The sequence below is a fragment of the Paroedura picta genome, chromosome 13, assembly GCF_049243985.1.
Source record: "Paroedura picta isolate Pp20150507F chromosome 13, Ppicta_v3.0, whole genome shotgun sequence".
NCBI classification, from domain to species: domain Eukaryota; kingdom Metazoa; phylum Chordata; class Lepidosauria; order Squamata; family Gekkonidae; genus Paroedura; species Paroedura picta.
In genome coordinates this window covers 2,602,797-2,622,481 of record NC_135381.1, presented here as the reverse complement: position 1 = coordinate 2,622,481, position 19,685 = coordinate 2,602,797, and the positions used below count along the sequence as shown (strand labels likewise).

Sequence of the window (19,685 nt, the reverse complement as noted above, 5' to 3'; positions counted from 1 at the left end):
GGGTCGCCTGGGCACGAGGGGCTGGGTGCCGGGGCGGGGGTCCCCGGGGCTATTTCCCGCCAGGAGTGCGGGGGGGGGGGGCTTCTGGCGTCTGGGGGCGAATTCCCAAAGCCCTCCGAGCCCCGAGCTCACTCTCATGCGCATCCCCCCTTTTCCCAGGGAACACAGGACAGCCTCTATTGTGACCCACCGCCAGTCGCTCCTGAGCGCAGCGGGTAAGAAATCTAATTATCAATCGTATATCCATTTCTTTTCTAAGTCCCCTATTCTTCCCTCGTTCACCTCTCCGCCAGTTTATCCACACAACAACCCAGTGAGGCGGGTTAGGTTGAGAGTGCATGACTGGCCCCCGATCCCTCCATCCTGGCAGAGCAGGGATTCGAACCTGGTACTCCGGGATCCTAGCCTGACTCAACCACCACACCATTCTGGCTGTCTCTCCAGGCCTTGTCTGGCTCTCTCAGCCCTCTGCCACACTGGAAACGCGATTGTAAAACGCATGTTGGAGGATGCGGCCTGGCAGATGCACGGGGTCATGCGAGCAAGAGCCCCCCCCCCCATTGTACCGCCGCAAACATTTTTGCAATTTTAAAGGCCAGATCCTAGCCTTTGCATAGACGCAGGGGGGCTTTCACGTTTCTCCCTTCCTTACAGTAGCAAGATTGTCCAGCAACCCTGCCTGCAAAAACCATGGCTACGGCACGCAGGAGGATTTTAATGAGCAACTACATATTTCCCCCCAGTAGGAAGCGGGTGGCCGTCAGGTACAAGCTGCCCCTTCACGTTCACGGTCTCACAGACCCCGGAGGGGGGTTGGCAGGAGCCAGAGGTTCTGGAATTGGAACCCAGTTGATTGACAGATGCCGCGTCTCTGAGTCTGAGCCAGGATCATGGGTTGATCTCGCACTACAAAACGCAGTCGTTTCTATTTGGTTTGCACTGCAAGGAGAATATCTGTCCAGCCGCTGCTTGAAGACCGCCCATGAGGGGGAGCTCCCCACCTCCTTAGGCAGCCCACTCCACGGCTGAACTAGATTCCTAGAACCCTAGAGTGGAAAGGGGCCATGCAGGCCATCCAGTCCCACCCACTGTTCAGTGCAGGATCAGCCTCAAGCATCCAGGAGAACAATCTGTCCAGCCGCTGCTTGAAGACGGCCAGTGAGGGGGAGCTCCCCACCTCCTTAGGCAGCCCACTCCACGGCTGAACTAGATTCCTAGAACCCTAGAGTGGGAAGGGGCCATGCAGGCCATCCAGTCCCACCCACTGTTCAGTGCAGGATCAGCCTCCAGCATCCAGGAGAAGGATCTGTCCAGCCGCTGCTTGGAGACTGCCAGTGAGGGAGAGCTCCCCACCTCCTTAGGCAGCCCCTTCCACTGCTGAACTAGACTCCCAGAATCCTAGAGTGGGAAGGGGCCATGCAAGCCATCTAGTTCAAGGCAGGGTCACCTGAAACTTCCAGGATGAGGGTAGTGCTAGGATCTGGATTCTGTGCGCTTTGTATGTGCTTGGTGTTGGCACTTCATAGTGACTGGTGGATATGTGTAAGTTTGGAAATAAAGGAACTATTACTGAGATGCCATAGATCTCCTGTGTTTTCTGTTTCAAAGAAAACTTCATAGGAAGATGGCACAGGTGGAGCCCTGCTGGGTCGGGCCATGGGTCTAGCCCCGCATCCCGTCTCCCACAGTGGCCAGCCAGTTCTTCTGCAGGGCCAGCCACAGGGCCTAATACTATCATAATCGAGTTTTTAACAACCTGCCCTTCCTAGGCTCATGGCGGGTAACAAAAGTTAGTAAAACAGTAAAATTAGAAAATCAAACAAATACAGAGGTGGGGGTGGAACAAACCACCCAGAGCCATAAGGAAGGGCAGTATAAAAATCTAAATAAATAAGTAAATATTTCTAGCCCTGAACTAATTCATGTTTTGATTGGGGAAGGGGGGGGTCCGATCTTTAGAACAAGACCACTCTCAATTATGGTGGCATAGACGCTGAGGCCTTCCCTGACGCTACCTCCTGGCACTGTCCAAGGCGCTAAGGTTGACTGCCTCTGGCCATGTAGGTTCCCTTTGGTCACCATGGCTAGTAGCTATGGACAGACCTCTCAATGACAGGTGCCCTAAATCAGGGGTAGTCAAACTGCGACCCTCCAGATGTCCATGGACTACAATTCCCATGAGCCCCTGCCAGCGAATGCTGGCAGGGGCTCATGGGAATTGTAATCTATGGACGTCTGGAGGGCCGCAGTTTGACTACCCCTGCCCTAAATGGTGTCTTGTGAAGGGAGAAAAAAGATACATCCAGTCACTTCAGAATCCACCAAAACGGTCACAGGAAACCAGTTAGCTGCTAAGGTATCACAGACATTTTGTAATGTAGAGCAGTGGTCCCCAACCTTTTTATCACTGGGGACCGGTCAACACTTGACAATTTTACTGAGGCCCAGGGGGGGGGGGGGAGGTAGTCTTTTGCTGAGGGACGTCATTGCCTGAGCCCCTGCTCCACTTGTTTTCCCTCCGGCACCCCTGACTTCCTGCCAACCACTGGGGGGCGCTGCCAACACCAACTGCGCAGTGAGGGGGAGCCCCAGCCATGGCAGCCCCTGGAGAGCACCAAAGGTGAGTAGAGAGGCAGGGCAGCCCCCGAGGCAGCAGCTGGGGAGGAGGATGAGGAGGAGCCGTGGCCCTGTACCAACTAATCCACGGACTGGGCCCGGTCCCTGGACCGGGGGTCGGAGACCACTGATGTAGAGCACCGAAGGGTGGGTGGGGCACTTTAACCAAAAACTGATTCTAACCAGCCCAGGAACTTCTGCCTTCATCTTGGTATTAGTTTGGTCCCCTTCAGTAGGAAAATGCAAACTCCCAAGCATTACAGATGCAAGTTAAGTAGTTGGTTGGAAGGCACTGCCGCACAATGGACAACGCACACACATGGAAGCGGCATCAGGCGCATGCCCAGGGGGACACGTGTGAAAAGGCGTGCCTCCAAAGCCATTAGCAAGCTTCAAGTTGTGATAAAATAATATGAACAGTCATGGTGAGGCTCCAGAGGTGCATGGACTACAATGACCATAAGCATCTGTTGACATTGTAGTCCGTGGATGTCTGGAGAGCCACAGTTTAGCCAACCCTGCTTAAGAGGACCGAATTAACACTCTGCTTCGCTGCAAGAGGGCAAAGGGGACTCTGGGCCACAGTTCACTTAGTGGGGATCAGGTGGCCTGAGGGACCAATAGAAGCCCGTCCAGAGGTCTCTAACTCCTCGCTTGGGCCTAGCTCGGGTGTAGTGCTCCAAATGAGCATGGACTACAATTACCATGAGCCCCAGCCAGCAACATGCTGGCAGGGGCTCATGCCAATTGCAGTCTATGGACATGGCCACAGTTTGGCCAGCCCTGCATGGTACTGAAGCCTCGTTGGAGAAGCAGAATGGCGATTGGGACGAGGCTTCTTCTGATTTGTGGCCTTGCATGTTCCGTCTTCATGGCCACGCGTTTGTTTTTGCTGGTGGGGGATCGTCATGGGCCTTGACCCAAGTGGGCCTTTCTTCGAAGTCGGTCCCCCTCGGCTTCTGCTCCGAGGCCTCCATCCCCTCCCCACGGATGTCCAGAGCTGCCCTTTCATGTTCTCGGGGGCAGGAGGGGCTGCGGGGCTGTTGTTTTAATGTCAGCGCCCAGAAATCCTCCTAAGGGGAACTGTCGAGGCGGGTTCTCGGCTTCCTTTGCCCCCGGCAGGTCGGCATGCCCAGCGGCGGTGCTGCAGGCAGAGACTGAACAGGTGAAGTTCTCCCCCGCCCCAGCCGCCTGGCGGCAGGAATGGGCCGTGGGCATGGAGAGGCAGCCGAGCAGAGCCCTCGCCCTCGCCCTCGGGTCAAGGCAGCCGGCCGCGCCGCTCTCCCCTCGCCTCCGGGGCCTGGGCCGGGCTACCCGTGCGGAGGGGCGGCCCCAGAGGCGCGGCGGCGCGTAAAGGCGCGCGGGGCAGGCGAGGGGCCGGCGCCAGCCTCCCTCCCTCTTCCCTCCCTCCGGGGGCGGGCCGGACGGCGGGGCAGGAGCGGCCGGGAAGGGAAGGGGCGCTCCCGAGCGGGCCGTATCCGGTCTTGGCCCGGCCCCGGGGGAGGCGCTGCGCCAGAGTCGCGCGCAAGGAGCCGGACGGCGCCGCACCGGGGACCCCGCGCCAGGCAGCACGAGCGGCAAGCGGCCTCCTCCGCCCGCCCGCCCGCCGGCGCCCATGAGCCTCAACGAGCACTCCATGCAGGCGCTGTCCTGGCGGAAGCTCTACCTCAGCCGGGCCAAGCTCAAAGCCTCCAGCCGCACCTCCGCCCTCCTCTCCGGCTTCGCCATGGTGAGCCCCCCCCTCCGCACCCCGCCACGGCCCGCCGGCCTGCCTGGCAGGGTTGTTGCACCGGCGCCCGCAGAGCCGCGGACAAGCGCGGCGTGCGCCGCGGGAAATGCGCGCCTGGAAGGGGGACGGGTCTCCGCGTCCGTGAAGGAAGGCCCTTTCCAAGCGCCGGCTGCGGGGTGCCCTGAGCGGATGCGGGCGGGCTGGAGGCGCGCCCTTAAGCACCGGTCAGGCGCAGGCCAGGCAGGAGTGACCACCGCCCTCCCCCCCCCAAAAAAAAACACCCGCCTTGATTCGGATACGTAAGTTGCTGCCTTTCCAAGTGTGGTGACCACCGTGGTTCCTCTTCTGTTTAATGTTTTTGTTTACAGCGACCCTTTGAGGTAGGCCAGGGATAGGGTTCCCAGGATTATGCTGCCCAGGATTGAAACCTGAGCGCTCCATTCCCGTGGAGTTACAGGTGGCCACAACTGTGGCTCTCCGGATGTCCAGGGACTACAGTGCCCATGAGCCCCTGCCAGCACCAGACATTGAGATAGCCACAGGTTGGCCACCCCGCCCTGGAGGAAAGGGCAAATCCTGAGGAGCAAGTCCCTGACGGATCGTATCCCTGAACTGGGCGCTGCCCACAGACCTCTCCGGAGGTGGCAAGCCTGGTCAGGCCAGGGAGCGCTGGGCATGGAGTTCTCTACACTGACGTTTTTGCTCAGTCTGCCCTCTGCACGCGCCCCACCCACCCTCACCACGGGCCTTCAGTTCATAACAAGGAGAAGTGCTCAGTGGCAAAGCTCCTAATTACTTGGTGTGCTTGGCTGGCACAGTGCGCTGTGTTGCTTTGTGCTGATGCGCAGTGCGGTGCGTGGCCAGAAGGGCTCTGTAGATGCTAACATGGCTGGGGGGGGGGGAGGATTTATGATTTATTGACTTCATTTCAGCAGGAAAGGACAAGTATTATGGTGCGGGGGGGGGGGGAACACACACCTTCCCTGGGAAGAAAGGCCAAAAGAGGTCGGGGCTCTTCGTCTTGGAGAAACCACAACCGGCCGAGGGGTGACATGATAGAAGTTTACCGGAATTATGCATGGGAGAGAGAAGGCAGAGCATGAAGCACTCCCCCCCCCCTCATAATACAAGAACTCATGGGCACGCAATGAAATGAATGGGGAGTGGGCTTAGGACAGAGAAAAGAAAGTGCTTCTTCACCCAAAGAGTCAGTAACACGTGGAATTCACTGCTGCAGGAAAACGGGGCTGCTGCAAGCATAGACCGCTTCAAGAGGGGGTTGGATAAACATCTGGAGCAGAGGTCCTGGACTGGCCACTAGCCACGCAGTACAGATGGAGCACTCCGTGTGGGGCACGGATGCTCCGTCTTGGATATGGGGGGGGGGGGGGAGAATGGGAGGGCTTCTGGCCCTGCCGAGTTTGGGCCGCTGCACGACTCCCTGGCTAGTCACCGCTTCTGGCCCTGCTGGTGTGGTACAGTCAGGAGGGTTTTGCTCAGGGGTTGGGCTTGCGCTGGCATCCTCTCTGGGGCCTGTGCCACCCCAGGCAGGCCCAGGAGAGAAGGGAGGCATTTGCTGAAGGTGACAGAACCCCTAGAATGCCGGCCTGTCAGGAGGGTAGTTTTAGAGGTGGTGGATCTGCAGCAGAACAGGTAAATTTTGTTGGATTATGCAAGAATCTGCTGTGTGCATATTTGAGCAGAATAGACGTATAGATGTATATTACCATAGATGTATATTTAGCATGGATAGATTAGGAAATTCCTGATGATTTTCAAATTACCTCCTCCAGTCTCCTGATTTGGCTCAGCAGGAGACTTTCTGCTTGCCTCCAGAGCAGGAGTTGACCAAAGAATGACTGCAGACAACAGCTAGCTAGACAGTTAGATCTCTTCTCTCCTCTTTCTATACATAGCTGTTTCCGTTCTGAATAAATGCGAGTTCATTCTTTAAGCAGCCTGGTCTGCCAGCCACTCTCTTTGTATATGCAAACTCTGCCAACAAATTTGAGTCCAGGAGCTCCTTACAGGCCCAAAGGACACTGGATGGATTTTGAGAGTCAGCACTACCTAGGAGTGAGAATGGAGAGATCTGGCACCCTAACTCGTATCTGACAAAGGGACCCTGGACTGTCAAATGCTTATACTCCCAAATCTTGGTGGTCCGTAAGATGCCACTGAACTCCAATTTAACCTCTCATAAGAACCGGCTCTTCCCTTGCAGACCTGCTGCCGTCTCTCTCAAGGTGTATGGCAGGCAAGAAAAGAGAGGGGGTGCCAGGGGGGTGCCGAGGCCCTCTTTTCCCAACGTTCTGCAGGCAGGGATCTCGAAGAAGGCACTGGGAGTCTGAGAACAGAAGCCATCCTTGTTTTTATGCTGTTGTCATTTTGCTGGCTGCACGATTGCTGTTTTTCTCATTGGTGTTGTGCTCTGTTTTCATTGTAGGCTACCCAGGGGGCATGGTGTAGGGTAGGCGGGCACAATAGAAGGGTTTCCATAAAGAATTCTCTCTCTTGGTGTTTGCTTGTGTGTGTTTTAATTTCCCACGTTGGATTTTCTTTTGCAAAACGGGAGCTGGTGATGGGTACATGTCCCCCCTTTGCAAAAAGAGCCACTTAGAGTGGAAGATCTTGACCAGTGTAACGTGGGCAGTGTTGTTTGGCCTCCTCTCGCCGTCAGGATTTGGAGGAGGGGGTGCTTGCCCCCCCCCCATGAGCTCATGGCCGATGAGTTTCATGTGCTCCTTTTTCTGCAGAGTGCTTCCTTGTTCGGGTCTTGTTTAGCGCTTGGATCGGTGTTCTCGCTGGAGGGTAAGGCTCCCCAGGAAGGATTCCAGAGGGGGAAAGCATGCAGCAGCATCCCCCTGCTTGCCTGAAGAGGCAGGCATTAGATCCACCCCACCCCACCCCTTATCCAGTGTGTGGTCAGGAAGCAAAACAGAGGAAACCAGGACGAATTGCCTCTTCAAGGGCTGCTGGCACACGCTGGTTAAGGCAGAAGCAGGGCCTGGCCACGTTCCATCTGAGTCAGCCTTGGGACCAGTTCTGCTCAAAGTTGCCATGTGGGGCTGCGCTTTTGGGGGCAGGAATGATACTGTGGTGATGCTGAGGTGCAGCACTCCGTTGCAGCTCTAAAAGAGCTCCCCTTTGGTTACGGTCCCCAGAATGGTGTCCGTGCAGCCACACTTCTCCTGACACCCACCAAGCATTTTTAGAACGGCCGAATAGGTCTGCTGGCCCATGGAGAGTTGATGGGCTACTCAGAGTTTGAAAACTGTCGCTCTGGCAGCAGCGACCACCGCAGCTCAAAGTGAACTGGTGAGGAGCTTGGGCAGCCATTTTGTGTTTGGCTCCACCTCTTGCAGCAGCCATTTTGTGTGCCTTATCCTGTTTTTGGATTAAGTGTGCACTTAATAGGTCCGTGGCAAAAGCCGTGAATGGACTCCGCCACCCCTTTCATTCAAACTATTCTTGGATTCGACTCCCGCCCCTCGGCTATTTAGAGGTGATAATCCTCGTCTGCCTTGCAGGGCCGTCAGAAGGCTGTCTGAGATCCTGAGTTCTAATTCAGTCTGCTCTGAAGGGCGTAGCAAGTGCGTTGAGCTGATGGGTTTAAGGCCGAGGGCTGGAATTCTTTCTGACAGCTGCTTCTCTTTCTCTCTCTCTCTCTCTCTCTCTCTCTCTCTCTCTCTCCTTTGTTAGCCGCCTCCCAAAAAACTCTCTCTGGTTCTCATGGGTTGTGTTTTCCGTTCTTGAGCTGCGAGGCTGATTTGCTGAGAATCGAAAAAACGCAGCCTCTGGGTACAGATCCGGGCCACTCTTTGCCTCTCAAAAGTCAGCCCTTCTTTGGCTAAAAACGGGCTGTGGGTTTGGGGAGGAAGTGGAGGCCCGCTTGAGTGACAGGCGGCTGTGCTGGAGTGGAGGGAGCAGCAGGTGACAGCCCCAGAGCAGAGCCTTTGAGTGTCACAGCTGTGCAGCCCCTCAGGAGTTGCACACGGGGCCATTTCCGGGCTGCAGAGCCTTTAAAGGCCGGGGAATCTCCCGCGACAGTTGGTTTGCGGCTGTGGCTTTGCCCCCTTCTGAAGCGCTGGTATTTATTTGTCGCAGGGGGAATAGAATAGCCGGAAGGGCAAAGTTTGAGTCCACAAAGAACAACAAGATTCAATTCTGAGTATAAACTTTCCTGTGCATGCACATACCCATCAGATCCTAAATTTCCTCAGACTGAAGGTGTTGAGTCCAGGTGCTCCTTTAAGACCTGCAAAGTTTCATTCTGGGCGTGAGCTTTCGAGTGCATGCCCACTCCGGTAGATACCAAGCTTTTTCAGGACAAAATTTGAGTCCAGGGACATCTTTGAGACCGACACGGTTTCATGCTGGGTATTCGCTTTTGTGTACATGCATGCTTCTTCAGATACCTAAACTTTTCATAGGATCATAGAGTTGGAAAGGACCTCCTGGGTCATCTAGTCCAGGGGTAGTCAACCTGTGGTCCTCCAGATGTTCGTGGACTACAATTCCCAGGAGCCCCTGCCAGCAAATGCTGGCAGGGGCTCCTGGGAATTGTAGTCCATGAACATCTGGAGGACCACATCTAGTCCAACCCTCTGCACTATGCAGGACACCCACAACCCTATCGCTCATCCACTGTCACCTGCTACCCCCTTGAATTTTCAGAATAAAGTTTGGGGTCCGGAGGCACCTTTGAGACCAACAAGGTTTCATGCACACAAAAGCTTCGTGCCCCCGGACTCTGATGTCCTTCTGTTGCTTCAGACCAACACAGCTGCCCACCTGCATCCATGCAGCCCCGCTCATTCCAGATGGACGGAGACCTGCCCCTGCCGTGGGCTGGATCCTGTTGTGTCGTTTTGCGTTGTTCAGCGTGTCCTGCTGACACTTCTGCTTTGCCCCAGTTCTGCTTTCTAGACTTCCGGCTGGTTCTCCAAGCCAAATCCCAGCGCATTGTCCCTTGCATTGACTCATCTGCCTTGAGACCCAGAGAGAAAGGGAGAGCTATAAGACATGTCAATACATAAAATAAATTTCAGGAGGCTGGGGGCGGATCCTGCAGAGGCAGAGGATGCAGAACATCCCGCCCCACCTGGAGATTGCCAGAATTCCTTTTCACTGGTAGGCAGGGGGGGGGGGAGAGCTCAAATAAATCTGCATATGAAATCCTCTGCCTGCTTGGGGTGTAAAAGAAGTGGCTGGAAGAAGAAAATACCTTTTCCCCGTTTTCTGTTTAGAATAACACAACTGGTGCTAAGCAGCCGGCTCTCTCGCCCTCCGGCTCCCGGTTAAAATGGACTTTTGCTAGTGAATCAGCGGCAGCTTTCCCGGATTGACCTGCTAATTAAACCTTGTGAGCTTTGCTCTCCATTCCAGCCAAATCTGACCCCCCTCCCACCCCCCTGCCTCCATCTCTGGGCTGTTTTCCCGTCCGGCTCGAGTTGGCCTAAGTAGTTCTGTGGCTATTGAGACCGTCAAGTGACCTGACTTTCGGAAACTAATCCGCTCCTGTTTTTCTGAATGAGTGGTCCATTCCCATGGACGCCGACTGAAACCTCCGCTTCCACTTGGGGGAGGGGGGGAATCCTGATTTCTTCTGTTCTTTTTGTTGGTGGCCGATCGTCATATTGGCTGGGAGCTGCTCTCCTTGTGGCGTTTGGGCACAGCCTCCTAGCCGCCCGGTGTCCAGCTCCGTGACCCCGGCTTCATTCTGAGACCCAGGCGAGCGCCTCTTTGAAAGCATTTTCCAATTTGGTTGTCCCTCCCTGCCCCCTTTGTTGGAACTGCCGGCTGGGAGACAGCGAGGTGCCAGTGGATTGTGGAATTGGGCGCTGTTTTGCAGGAAGTGAGCTAGATTCCTTGCCAACCCTTGTCCAGAGCTCCTTTCTCCCTCCAGAGGAAAAGTTGTTTGCTATTGTGTAACCTTGACTATTTGTTAATTGGGTCTGGAACAGAGAGGCTGGATTCCTTTGCATGAAGGATGGGAGCGCAGTTGCTTACATCTCCCCCTCTTTCTCCCAAGGAAGCGCGGCTCAGAGGGCCAAGCGGACGGACAAGGCGGCCGCTGGGTGGTCCCGCCAAAGATTCCCTGGCTGACAGTGGGCGGGTTACTCAGTGCCTTCAGTGCAAATCGGATTTCTCACCCAAGAAAAGCCAAATTGGCCAGAGATCCTGGAGGCTTTTTGCTTTCCCCTGGGCACAGAGCAGGGGTCACTGGAAACGTTGGGGGGTAGTTGTGAATTTCCCGCATGGTGTGAGGGGTGGACTCAATGACCTTAGAGATACCTTTGGTCTCTTAGGGGCCAATAACGCTGTAATCCACATTTGTACCTTTGATTCTTTTGCTGCTAGTTATGGGAGGGTGCAGAGAGAGAGCCCTGAAACCACTGGCCTCTGGAGCGGTTCAAAGATTTCTGTCTAAGGAGCCCTCCTGACTGGGCAAGCGGGTTTTTCCCTTTCCTTTTAAATTGGGAGCCGAGATTCCTGGCATGCCGTCCCCCGTTCCCAGGATAGTTTCACGGCTGGCGAAGCAGGCTCACGGAATGCATCCTGACCAGCTGGGGGGCCCAAGCAGGTTGACGCACCAGGAAATGCTCAGGAGAGGCACAGCAGTTCCCCGAAAGGAATGCCCTTAAATTCCGGGACCTCGCGATTGTTCTTGCATGGAGTGTGCTTGCACATGCATGTTCGTAGCAGCTGCCCACTTACAAAGACAGGCAGACGCAGGCTGGTCAGACTAAAATCCTGACACCCATCAAAAAGATCTGCACAGATCCTGCAGTCACAACATTTCGATTCTAGGGGCTGCATGCTTGCCAACACAGTTACAATCGGCGCCACCTGATTTCCGTAACCTGATGAACACTGACAAGAGTCCCGCAGGTTTTGACTTGCCATGTAACGTACGGAAAACCTCATGGAAAACGAACAGGCTTTGGCAGTTGGGGAGACATGTTGTTTAAAGGGGGCAAAGTATCAGATCCCCAATTCGATTGGCATGCAGCCCACCAAGCTGCTTCCCATTTTTCACAAGAATGTGAGCATCGTGCTTTCCAGGGAGATGCGACAGAGCTCTTTGAACTCTCCCCAGCTGCGACTGAGTGGATTTAAAACTCAGATCTTTAGGGAGATTTCCCAATCCGTCTGCATTGCTGTCGTATCTACTTGGCTGCATATTTTACATTATGCTATGCCTCCTATGTGTAACACTGCCACATGGTAAATAATAAACAGTCCTGGGACCGTAGGAGACGGAAATAGCCTGAGCCCCGTCTGATGCAGAGTTTTTTGTTTCCCTGCAGCCTCGTACAAATTGCCTTTTTCATCCCCACTGTAACGAGAATGCAGCAATTCCCAAAGAGCCGTACCTTGCAGAGCATTTCTGTGCTGCAGGAGATTGGCTAATGCGCCAGAAGGAAGGGTCAGTGCCTCGAATTCAGGCTCTTAATTTATTCCTGCCCCCTCTCACTGCCTGGGCTGGTCCACGGCACCCCTGCACAGAGTCCTCCTTCAGCCCTCCCCTTCCAAGCATGCTCCTTTGGGTGGGGGGGGGAGGCTAATTGTGCAGCATGGCCTCGTGTCCTGCAATAAGAAAGATGCAGCGATGCCTCGTGCAGAATCCCAACAGTCAAACTCCACCCTCGAAGGAAGGGAGAGGTCTAGGCTAGTAATAGAGCATCCCCTTGGCATGCAGGAGGTCCCACGTTCAGTCCCCAGCAAAGGGCTTTCTAGGCAAGGGAGAAGCAGAGGGGGTTGGCCCTGACCTTCCTCTGCAGAGCCTTCCTTGGCGCTCTCACATCCAACTGGTGACCTTGCTTAGATTACGGGGCTATACGATACCTTTGGAATTCCAAATATTCTGCCTTTCCTCGTGGATGAAGAGCAAAGCTGGTATTCAGAAGCCGGTCTTCAGCATTTTGTTCTGAGCATACTGCAGTGGGGGGGGGGGGGAGGAGGCATTCAGAATTTTGATACGAACACTTTGGGGAGAAGCTGGTTGAGTTGGACATTGTTACTTCTGTATTGCATCAGTCAGTATAGATTCTACTAAATAATGTCTTAAATCAGGGGTAGTCTAACTGCGGCCCTCCAGATGTCCATGGACTACAATTCCCACGAGCCCCTGCCAGACTACCCCTGTCTTAAATGAATGTTTATGGAGTGCTTTCATGTCTACAAATCGGCAAAAATTGTTGTGATATTATTCTTAGCAGTGTTGCTTTGGCTCGTGATAATTAGGTGTTCTTTGTACACAGTCTGGCCTCCCCAGGTATAGGGGTTAATAACACATTGGAATGAAATTTCCCTTCCTCTGCACCGTTGTTTTATCTTTATCACCTTGCTTCATTTTGGAATATAAGCAAAGCCCTGCTGAGCCTGGCCCAAAGGCCCTCTAGTCTACTGTTTGGTTTGTTGCCAACCTCCAGGTGGCGGCTGGAGATCTGGAATTACCACTGAAATCCAGGAAACATAAACAAGATGGCTGCTCTGGTGGGTAACAGCCTTATAACCCGATAAGGTCTTCTTCCTTTTCTCCCCAAATCTCCCGGAATTTTTCCTACGTGGAAGTGGCACCCCCTACCTAGCATCCTGTTTCCACCAGTGGCCAGACGTCCACACAGCCAGGCACATAGGCCTGCCCCCTGGTTTGTTTGACCCTCATTCCAAGCCTGGAAGTTCTGCTTCTCTTCCACTGCCCTTGGCTGCCCTCTCCTCCGTGACCTTTCCCCTCCCTCCTTTCCCCCTTCCAGGTGGCCATGGTGGAAGTCCAGTTGGATGCCGAACACGACTACCCGCAGGGGCTCCTGATCGCGTTCAGCGCCTGCACGACGGTGCTGGTGGCCGTCCACCTCTTCGCCCTCATGATCAGCACCTGCATCCTCCCCAACATCGAGGCTGTGAGCAACGTGCACAACCTCAACTCGGTGAAGGAGTCGCCCCACGAGCGCATGCACCGGCACATCGAGCTGGCCTGGGCCTTCTCCACGGTCATTGGGACTCTGCTCTTCCTGGCCGAGGTGGTGCTCCTTTGCTGGGTCAAGTTCCTCCCGTTGAAGAAGAAGGCCGCCCCGGGGACGCACGCCGAGGCCAACAGCTCCAGCATCACCCCTGGGGAGGCGGCCGCCATCGCCTCCACCTCCATCATGGTGCCCTTCGGGCTGGTCTTCATCGTCTTCGCCGTCCACTTCTACCGGTCCCTGGTGAGCCACAAGACGGACCGGCAGTTCCAGGAACTGAACGAACTGGCCGAATTTGCCCGGCTTCAAGACCAGCTGGACCACAGAGGCGACGCCCTCCCGCCCCCCGGCAGCCACTTTGCATAAAGAGTTGTGCATAATTATTTTTTAAAGCAATTATTTGTATCTTATTCTCTTGACTTGCCTGTGCATGAACTTGGCTAGACTCTGAAGATCTGTTTGGAAAGAGAGTGTAGAAGTACTGTGTCTTTTAACCTTTTTAGTGCTTTTTTTTTTTTAGGGGTGGTGAAGAATACAATGTTCTGTGTTTCTAACATCAGGAAGGCTAACCTCGGGGGGGGGGCACAGGCGTCGGGAGGGGCATCTGACCAAATTGATGGGGGGGGGGCCTAGAGCGGCTCTCCTATGAGGATTGGTTAAAACTGTTCGGGCCACTTAGTCAAGAAAAAAAGAAATGAAGGAGAGACACAATAGAGGCCCATAAAATTCTGTGTTGTTTGGAGAGGGGGGAGACAGAGAGAGGTTTTACTCCCTCTCCCATAATAATAATAATAGAACCCAGAGTCATCTGCTGAAGAGTGGCAGATTCAGGACGGACGAAAAGCCAAATACATTGGTTAAATTTGTAGAGGGACAATATCTGGCTGCTTTGGTGTCAACTTGTCCTGGCCAGTTGATTGTAAGGGTACACAGCCCTCAATTCACCCTTACCCAGGCTGTGTACCGTTCATTACTTCGTCTCTGTGCCTTCTGGGTCTTGTGCCACGGGGTGGGGCCTGGAGAGCGGAGAGGGAGAGCTGGAGCTGGGCTTGCCAAGGACGGCCATGAGAGTCTGGATCAGGTCCCTAGCATTAAGCCATAATGTCTGGACACGTCTTCCTTCCGTAGCCTCGGTCAGGCCTCGTGGCTTGGGAACGTTAGTGCGGTGTCACTCCTCGGAGGTCCGCACTGCAACAAACCACTGCAGAGCCAAAAGTGTCTGTCGTTTTGTGAGGTCATTAGAAGGCTGGTTCCGAGGAAGAATCAGAATCTCATTATTCACAGCGCTTTTGCTTGGGGCTTTGATGGTTTACAAAAAAGTCTCGGAGACTGGCTTCCATTTCTTGAAACATCCGCGAACCCTCAGTCCACGGTTCCCTAGCCACGGTGACCGCCAGGGGTTTGTAGAAAGTGGACTTTCACCCTCAGGGTTTCTCATTGGACACTGGAGACCGAATTGGCCAGGTAGGGTAAAATAATGCTGCCATGGTGTTGTTTCTTTCATAGAATCATAGAATCATAGAGTTGAAAGGGGCCATACAGGCCATCTAGTCCAACGCCCTGTTCTATGCAGGATCAGCCCTAAGCATCCTAAAGCATCCAAGAAAAGTGTGTATCCAACCTTTGCTTGAAGACTTTCCTCTCTCACTCCTCTTTGCCTGTGTAGTTTTAAAATTTGCCTTACTTGTTGCCTGCATTTTCTCTGGAAGTCTGGCTCGGCCTCCTACGGCAGCGTTTTGTGGTTGGCCCCGCCTCCTGCAGCCGCCATTAGTAGTGTCAGAGTCTCCAAGGGGCCCATGGGCTCAAAAAGGTTAGAAACCCCTTTCCTTGTCCCATGGGTGCCTCCGCTGCAGAAGTCTTTTGGGGGGATTCTCCTAGTCCGGGAGAGGAGCTGGGAGTCAGTGCTAGGAAGAGCTCCTCCTTTGCATGCAAACGGTTCCAGGTTCCATTCCTGGCCTCCTTATTTTAGGGGTCTTGGTTAGGTTGTCAGGAAAGATCTCCCTGTTGTGCTAGAGAGACCCTCTGTTGGCTGGAGCAGACAGGATCAGCGGGGCTGTGGAAGGTGGCTTCGAATGTTTTTTGCTTTGGAACCCAACTTGGTTGTAAATTCAGACATTTGAATCTGCCTTCCAGTGGACATCAGTGTCAGAATTGTCTACTCAGATTGGCAGCCTCTCTTCAGGATCTCAGGCAGACGTTTTTCCCATTACCTCCTGCCTGGTCCTTTGAAGCTGGGGATGCCGGGGATTGACCCCCCCCCCCCCGGGGATCTTGTGTGTGCCAATTGAATGCTTTCCCCCTCTCCAAAGTCCCATTACACAGTCCAGGCAGGAATGGGAGAAACTCTGGAGAGCTACAGGTGGGGCAGAGGGGCTCACGGTGGCCTCCAGTGGCCGCATGTCAGAGCTCTGTGCCCTTGATGTGCTTATCATAGAGAGACGGACACGTTGGCAAGTTTGCCTTCGGCGCTTAGCCCCAATTCTGCTGCTGGGATTCCTGTTGGGGGTTTCCCCGTCAGGTTTGATTCCTTTGCACTCTGAAACACTTGTGTGGTATTAAATTATTTCTGGAGTAGTCTTACTGCTGTTCTGTCTGGGATACTTGAACCAAACAATGCAGGGGGGGCAGAATCATTATCTATGTCTTCCTGTTAGTAAGCGCTGGGTCCTCTTGGGGGTCTGATAAGGTGGCTGCTTGACTTCTCCCCCCACCCACCCCAGCCCCACGCAGAAGCAGGAATGAAATGTGTTTTGTTTTGTTTTTTTAAAAATAACAGTGATGAGGTTTGTATCCTTTTGTAAAAGATGGAACTGCCCGTCATCTCCTTTTCTAGCTCCGGATCAGTTTCAACTTTGCGGAGTTTTGGCAAGACTATTTAATCAGGTGCTGCTAAGCTAACGTTTAAATTTTTTCCAAGACGTAACAACGAAATAATACAAGAGAACGCCATTCCGATGCAGATAAGTATTTAAAGGGGGGGAGCTAATTAAAGATGGAGATATTAGTTTGGTCTTTTGGAAAACCTTAGAAATCTAGTTCTCACCCTGATTGTTTTATAACTGTTTTTAAATGCAGGGTTTTTTGTTTTTGTTTTGTTTATATTTGTATTTTTGTAAGCCTGCCTTGAGCCCTTTTAGAAAGGGGTCAGGCACTGCAGAAATTCCTTAAATATGAATAGCCAGTAACTTACAAATAGTGTAACTTTTGAAAAATAAAGTTCTTTTTGAAATTCTGTACCAACAGCTTAAATTTTGCTTGAAAACTTTGTGTATTTAGAACAAAGATCTTGGGCGAGAAGAACTAATATAGTCCTTTCCAGCCTAAACATTATTTATTTAATATACTCTTTTTCTAGCTCTCTTACGAATAAGTCAGATGAGACCCATCCAGTTGGGGCCGGGTTCAAATCCTCCTGCAACTAGATGTGTGCTCGTGTTTCCAACAAGGCCCCTTCTCTGCTTGCTCAGAATTTATAGCCAGAATTTTAAAGCAAATTTCACAGGACAGAAGAGTTTGAAGTCTTTTGTGCAGAAATATATATTTATTCATAAAAGATAAAAATGTGTGAGGGTTGGGAGGGGTTGTCGCTTAATAATAGTTATAAAACAAAGCATAGTTTAAAAAAAACAACAACGTTGTTTCATTTCCAAGGTTGCTTACGTTGGTGTAAACACTCTTGCATTTGGAGATGTTTTGTGGAAGCATTGCGGGGGGGGGGAGTGAAGCCTGAGAAGGGCAGAGTTTGGGGGAGGAAAGATTTTTGCAGGTATATAACGCCATGCAGTCCAACCTCCGTGTGGTAACAAGGAATTGGACTCTGAGGGGGGACATACTGGGGTCCCCCCCCCCGAATAGAAAGATGGCTTGGCTCTCCCCATCGCTAAACTACTGTGCATTTGTTAAAAATTGCAAAAAAGTTTTTGAATTCTGCAATCGTGTGCATCTGCGTGACGCTTCCAGGACTCAAAAGTGCAAGAGGCCGAAACGACATCTGTCAGTACGGGCATCAAAAGGCCTGGGGAGCTCCTTTTGCATATTTGGGAAAGCTGTTTTCTGAAGAAGAATACTGTTGAATAAAGAGGTGATGAATTGCAGACTGTTCAGCATTTTCTCTGCTGGGGATTTCTTTCCGCCAGGTAGCTCAGGGTTCACTGCAGTCACCAGCAGAGTGATGCTAAATTTGTTTCTGGAAATGCCACTTCTGCATTCCTTGCAAAGTAACATAAGCAAAGAACATTTTCAAGAGGCAGGCCTGGGTTAGAGGACTATTTAAGGATGGGTGGCAAAAGGGAAGGGAGACACAAATACACAGACACACAAGTGCTGTTTTTTGTTGATATTATTACAAAGAACTTTAATCTGCTGCCTTTTTTAAACGCTTCCAGAAGCAATGGTGATCTCATCTTGGAAATACGTTGGTATAATCCGGCTGCATTGAAAGGTAAATCCGGTTCCACTTTTTTAAAAAGATGGAATTATTTGAATGATGTTTATAAATATAATTATTAGCCACAGTGCCTCGTTCTGTGTGGGTTTTGAAACGGCCAATCGCGTGCAAAAGAGGGATTTTGTTTAGGTCTGGTTCTCCCCCCTCCCCCAATGCAGTGGGATTTTGCCAATATCTTTTCCCCTCCCCCCCAAAAAAATATTTATTTATGTTGTTATTTTGGGAAGGATTTAACTAGAAAAATGTCAGAAACAGACGGATGTGGTTCTGTATGTGAGCTATCAGGTTTGGGTTGGGGTTTTTTTAAATCAAACTTCTCTGCAGAATTTGTACCTTCTCTTGTTTTAAAATGATTGCTAAGATGACTAAAATGAAACTAGAAAATTAAAATTATTTTTCCAGTTTACCTGGTGTGCAGCTTGCCTGTTTTTCTCTCTTCGCCTTGCTAGACAAGACTGTGTCTTGTTTCTCTCTTCCGTCCTGCTACCTTCTGACGGTTTCCTATCCTTTTATTGATCATTCTTGTATTGAATACATATTTTGGGTCTCTTCTAAAGGTATCCTCGAAGTGGTAGCAGGAGATCTCCTGGGATTACAATGGATCACTCGGCAACAGGGATCAGATACACTTGGTGGACTCTGGCATTATAGCGCACTGGAGTCCATCCCCGAGTACCAACCAACTCATGTTCTGCCCCACAAAATCACTGGGTGTTTCCTTACCGACTGGCAACCCTCCTCCATTTAAGATTAAAAATTCACCCACTAAGCGGCAGCGTGGTGGTGCAGTTAAGAGTGGTTGCCTCTAATCTGGAGAACTGGGTCGGATTCCTCACTCTTCCACATTCAGCCAGCTGGGTGACCTTGGGCCAGTCTGTTTTCTCAAAGCTCTCTCAGCCCCATGTGCCTCACAGGGCGTCTGTCTTGGGGAGAGGAAGGGAAAGGAGATTGTAAGCCACTTTGAGATTCCTCCAGGTAGAGAAAAGTGGCATATAAGAAGCAAAATACAGCAATACCACCTTTAAGACCAACAAAGATTTATTCAAGGTGTGAGCTTTCGAGTGCTTCCACTTGAAAGCTCACGCCTTGAATAAATCTTTGTTGGTCTTAAAGGTGCCACTGGACTCTGATTTTGTTTTGTTGTGCTGCTTCAGACCAACACGGAGACCCACTTGAATATAAGAACCACCTCTTCTCCCTGCAGCAGCTCAGATATCTCTTGAATAGAACTGCACGTTTTTCCTAACACTAAAAACAACCCATTTTGTAACCTTTGTATTTCTCTATTTCCAAGGGCGAGGCTCCGACAGTGTAGGGCGTCAGGGCATCGTCTTGCAAGCCGGACAATCCTTAATGGCCTTACTTAAGTTCATCTCCCCCCTTAGCTTCCTTGGCGAGGTTCGAGGCTGTGCTAGCGCAGCTGGCCTTAAAGTCCCGTGTCACGAGATGCTGCTAGCAGCTCACAGAGTTTGAGGTGCAGGGCATGAACTTCAATGGATATAATGAATGGACTTCTAGGCTTTTCAATCAGCCTTCAGTGGCCAGCCACTAGGCCCTGCTGGGCAAGTGCCCCTGCTGCTTTTCTAAAAACCCTTGGGCCTTGGAAATGCCCAAGAGGACCCTGCAAAACTATTTCATTGCTAGATATTCATGCTGACGGAGTCAATAAACCATCTGTCAGAGGCTGAGCATGAAGCAGTGGTACAGATGGACACACTGTGTGAGAGAGAGAACATGATAGTAGGAAGCAGCCTCTACACGTCCAGCCCAAAGAGGAACATGGCTGTTGTCACCCAAGACAATTTAGGCATGGGTGGCACAGACTTCCTGCACAGGCGTCCCTGATGGGGTCTTGCTTCAGAAGCTTCCCACAGCTCGTGTTTCCTCGTCTGTTCACGGTGCCGTTGGGCTGGCAAAATGCTCG

At 52.2% G+C, this 19,685-nt stretch overlaps 1 protein-coding gene across 2 annotated transcripts; it reads left to right on the top strand.

Annotated features, from left to right (window-relative positions):
* Window positions 1-81: 81 nt before the first annotated feature.
* On the top strand, window positions 82-18,167 carry LOC143822674 (calcium release-activated calcium channel protein 1). Of its 2 annotated transcripts, none has more exons than XM_077308099.1 (2): window positions 82-215; window positions 13,108-18,167. In XM_077308099.1, the coding sequence occupies exon 2, from the start codon at window positions 13,114-13,116 to the stop codon at window positions 13,678-13,680; it is 567 nt and encodes a 188-aa protein (XP_077164214.1). In that variant the 5' UTR covers window positions 82-215; window positions 13,108-13,113; the 3' UTR covers window positions 13,681-18,167. The 2 variants fall into 2 exon arrangements, with proteins under 2 accessions (XP_077164214.1, XP_077164213.1); XM_077308098.1 differs by lacking the exon at window positions 82-215 and adding an exon at window positions 4,044-4,345.
* Window positions 18,168-19,685: the final 1,518 nt, after the last annotated feature.

Excerpts from the sequence above, each read along its gene's own strand:
- LOC143822674 (XM_077308098.1), top strand. The coding sequence starts at position 4,232 with ATGAGCCTCAACGAGCACTCCATGCAGGCGCTGTCCTGGCGGAAGCTC. Across the intron at positions 4,346-13,107 it reads TCCTCTCCGGCTTCGCCATG|GTGGCCATGGTGGAAGTCCA; the intron begins GTGAGCCCCCCC and ends TCCCCCTTCCAG.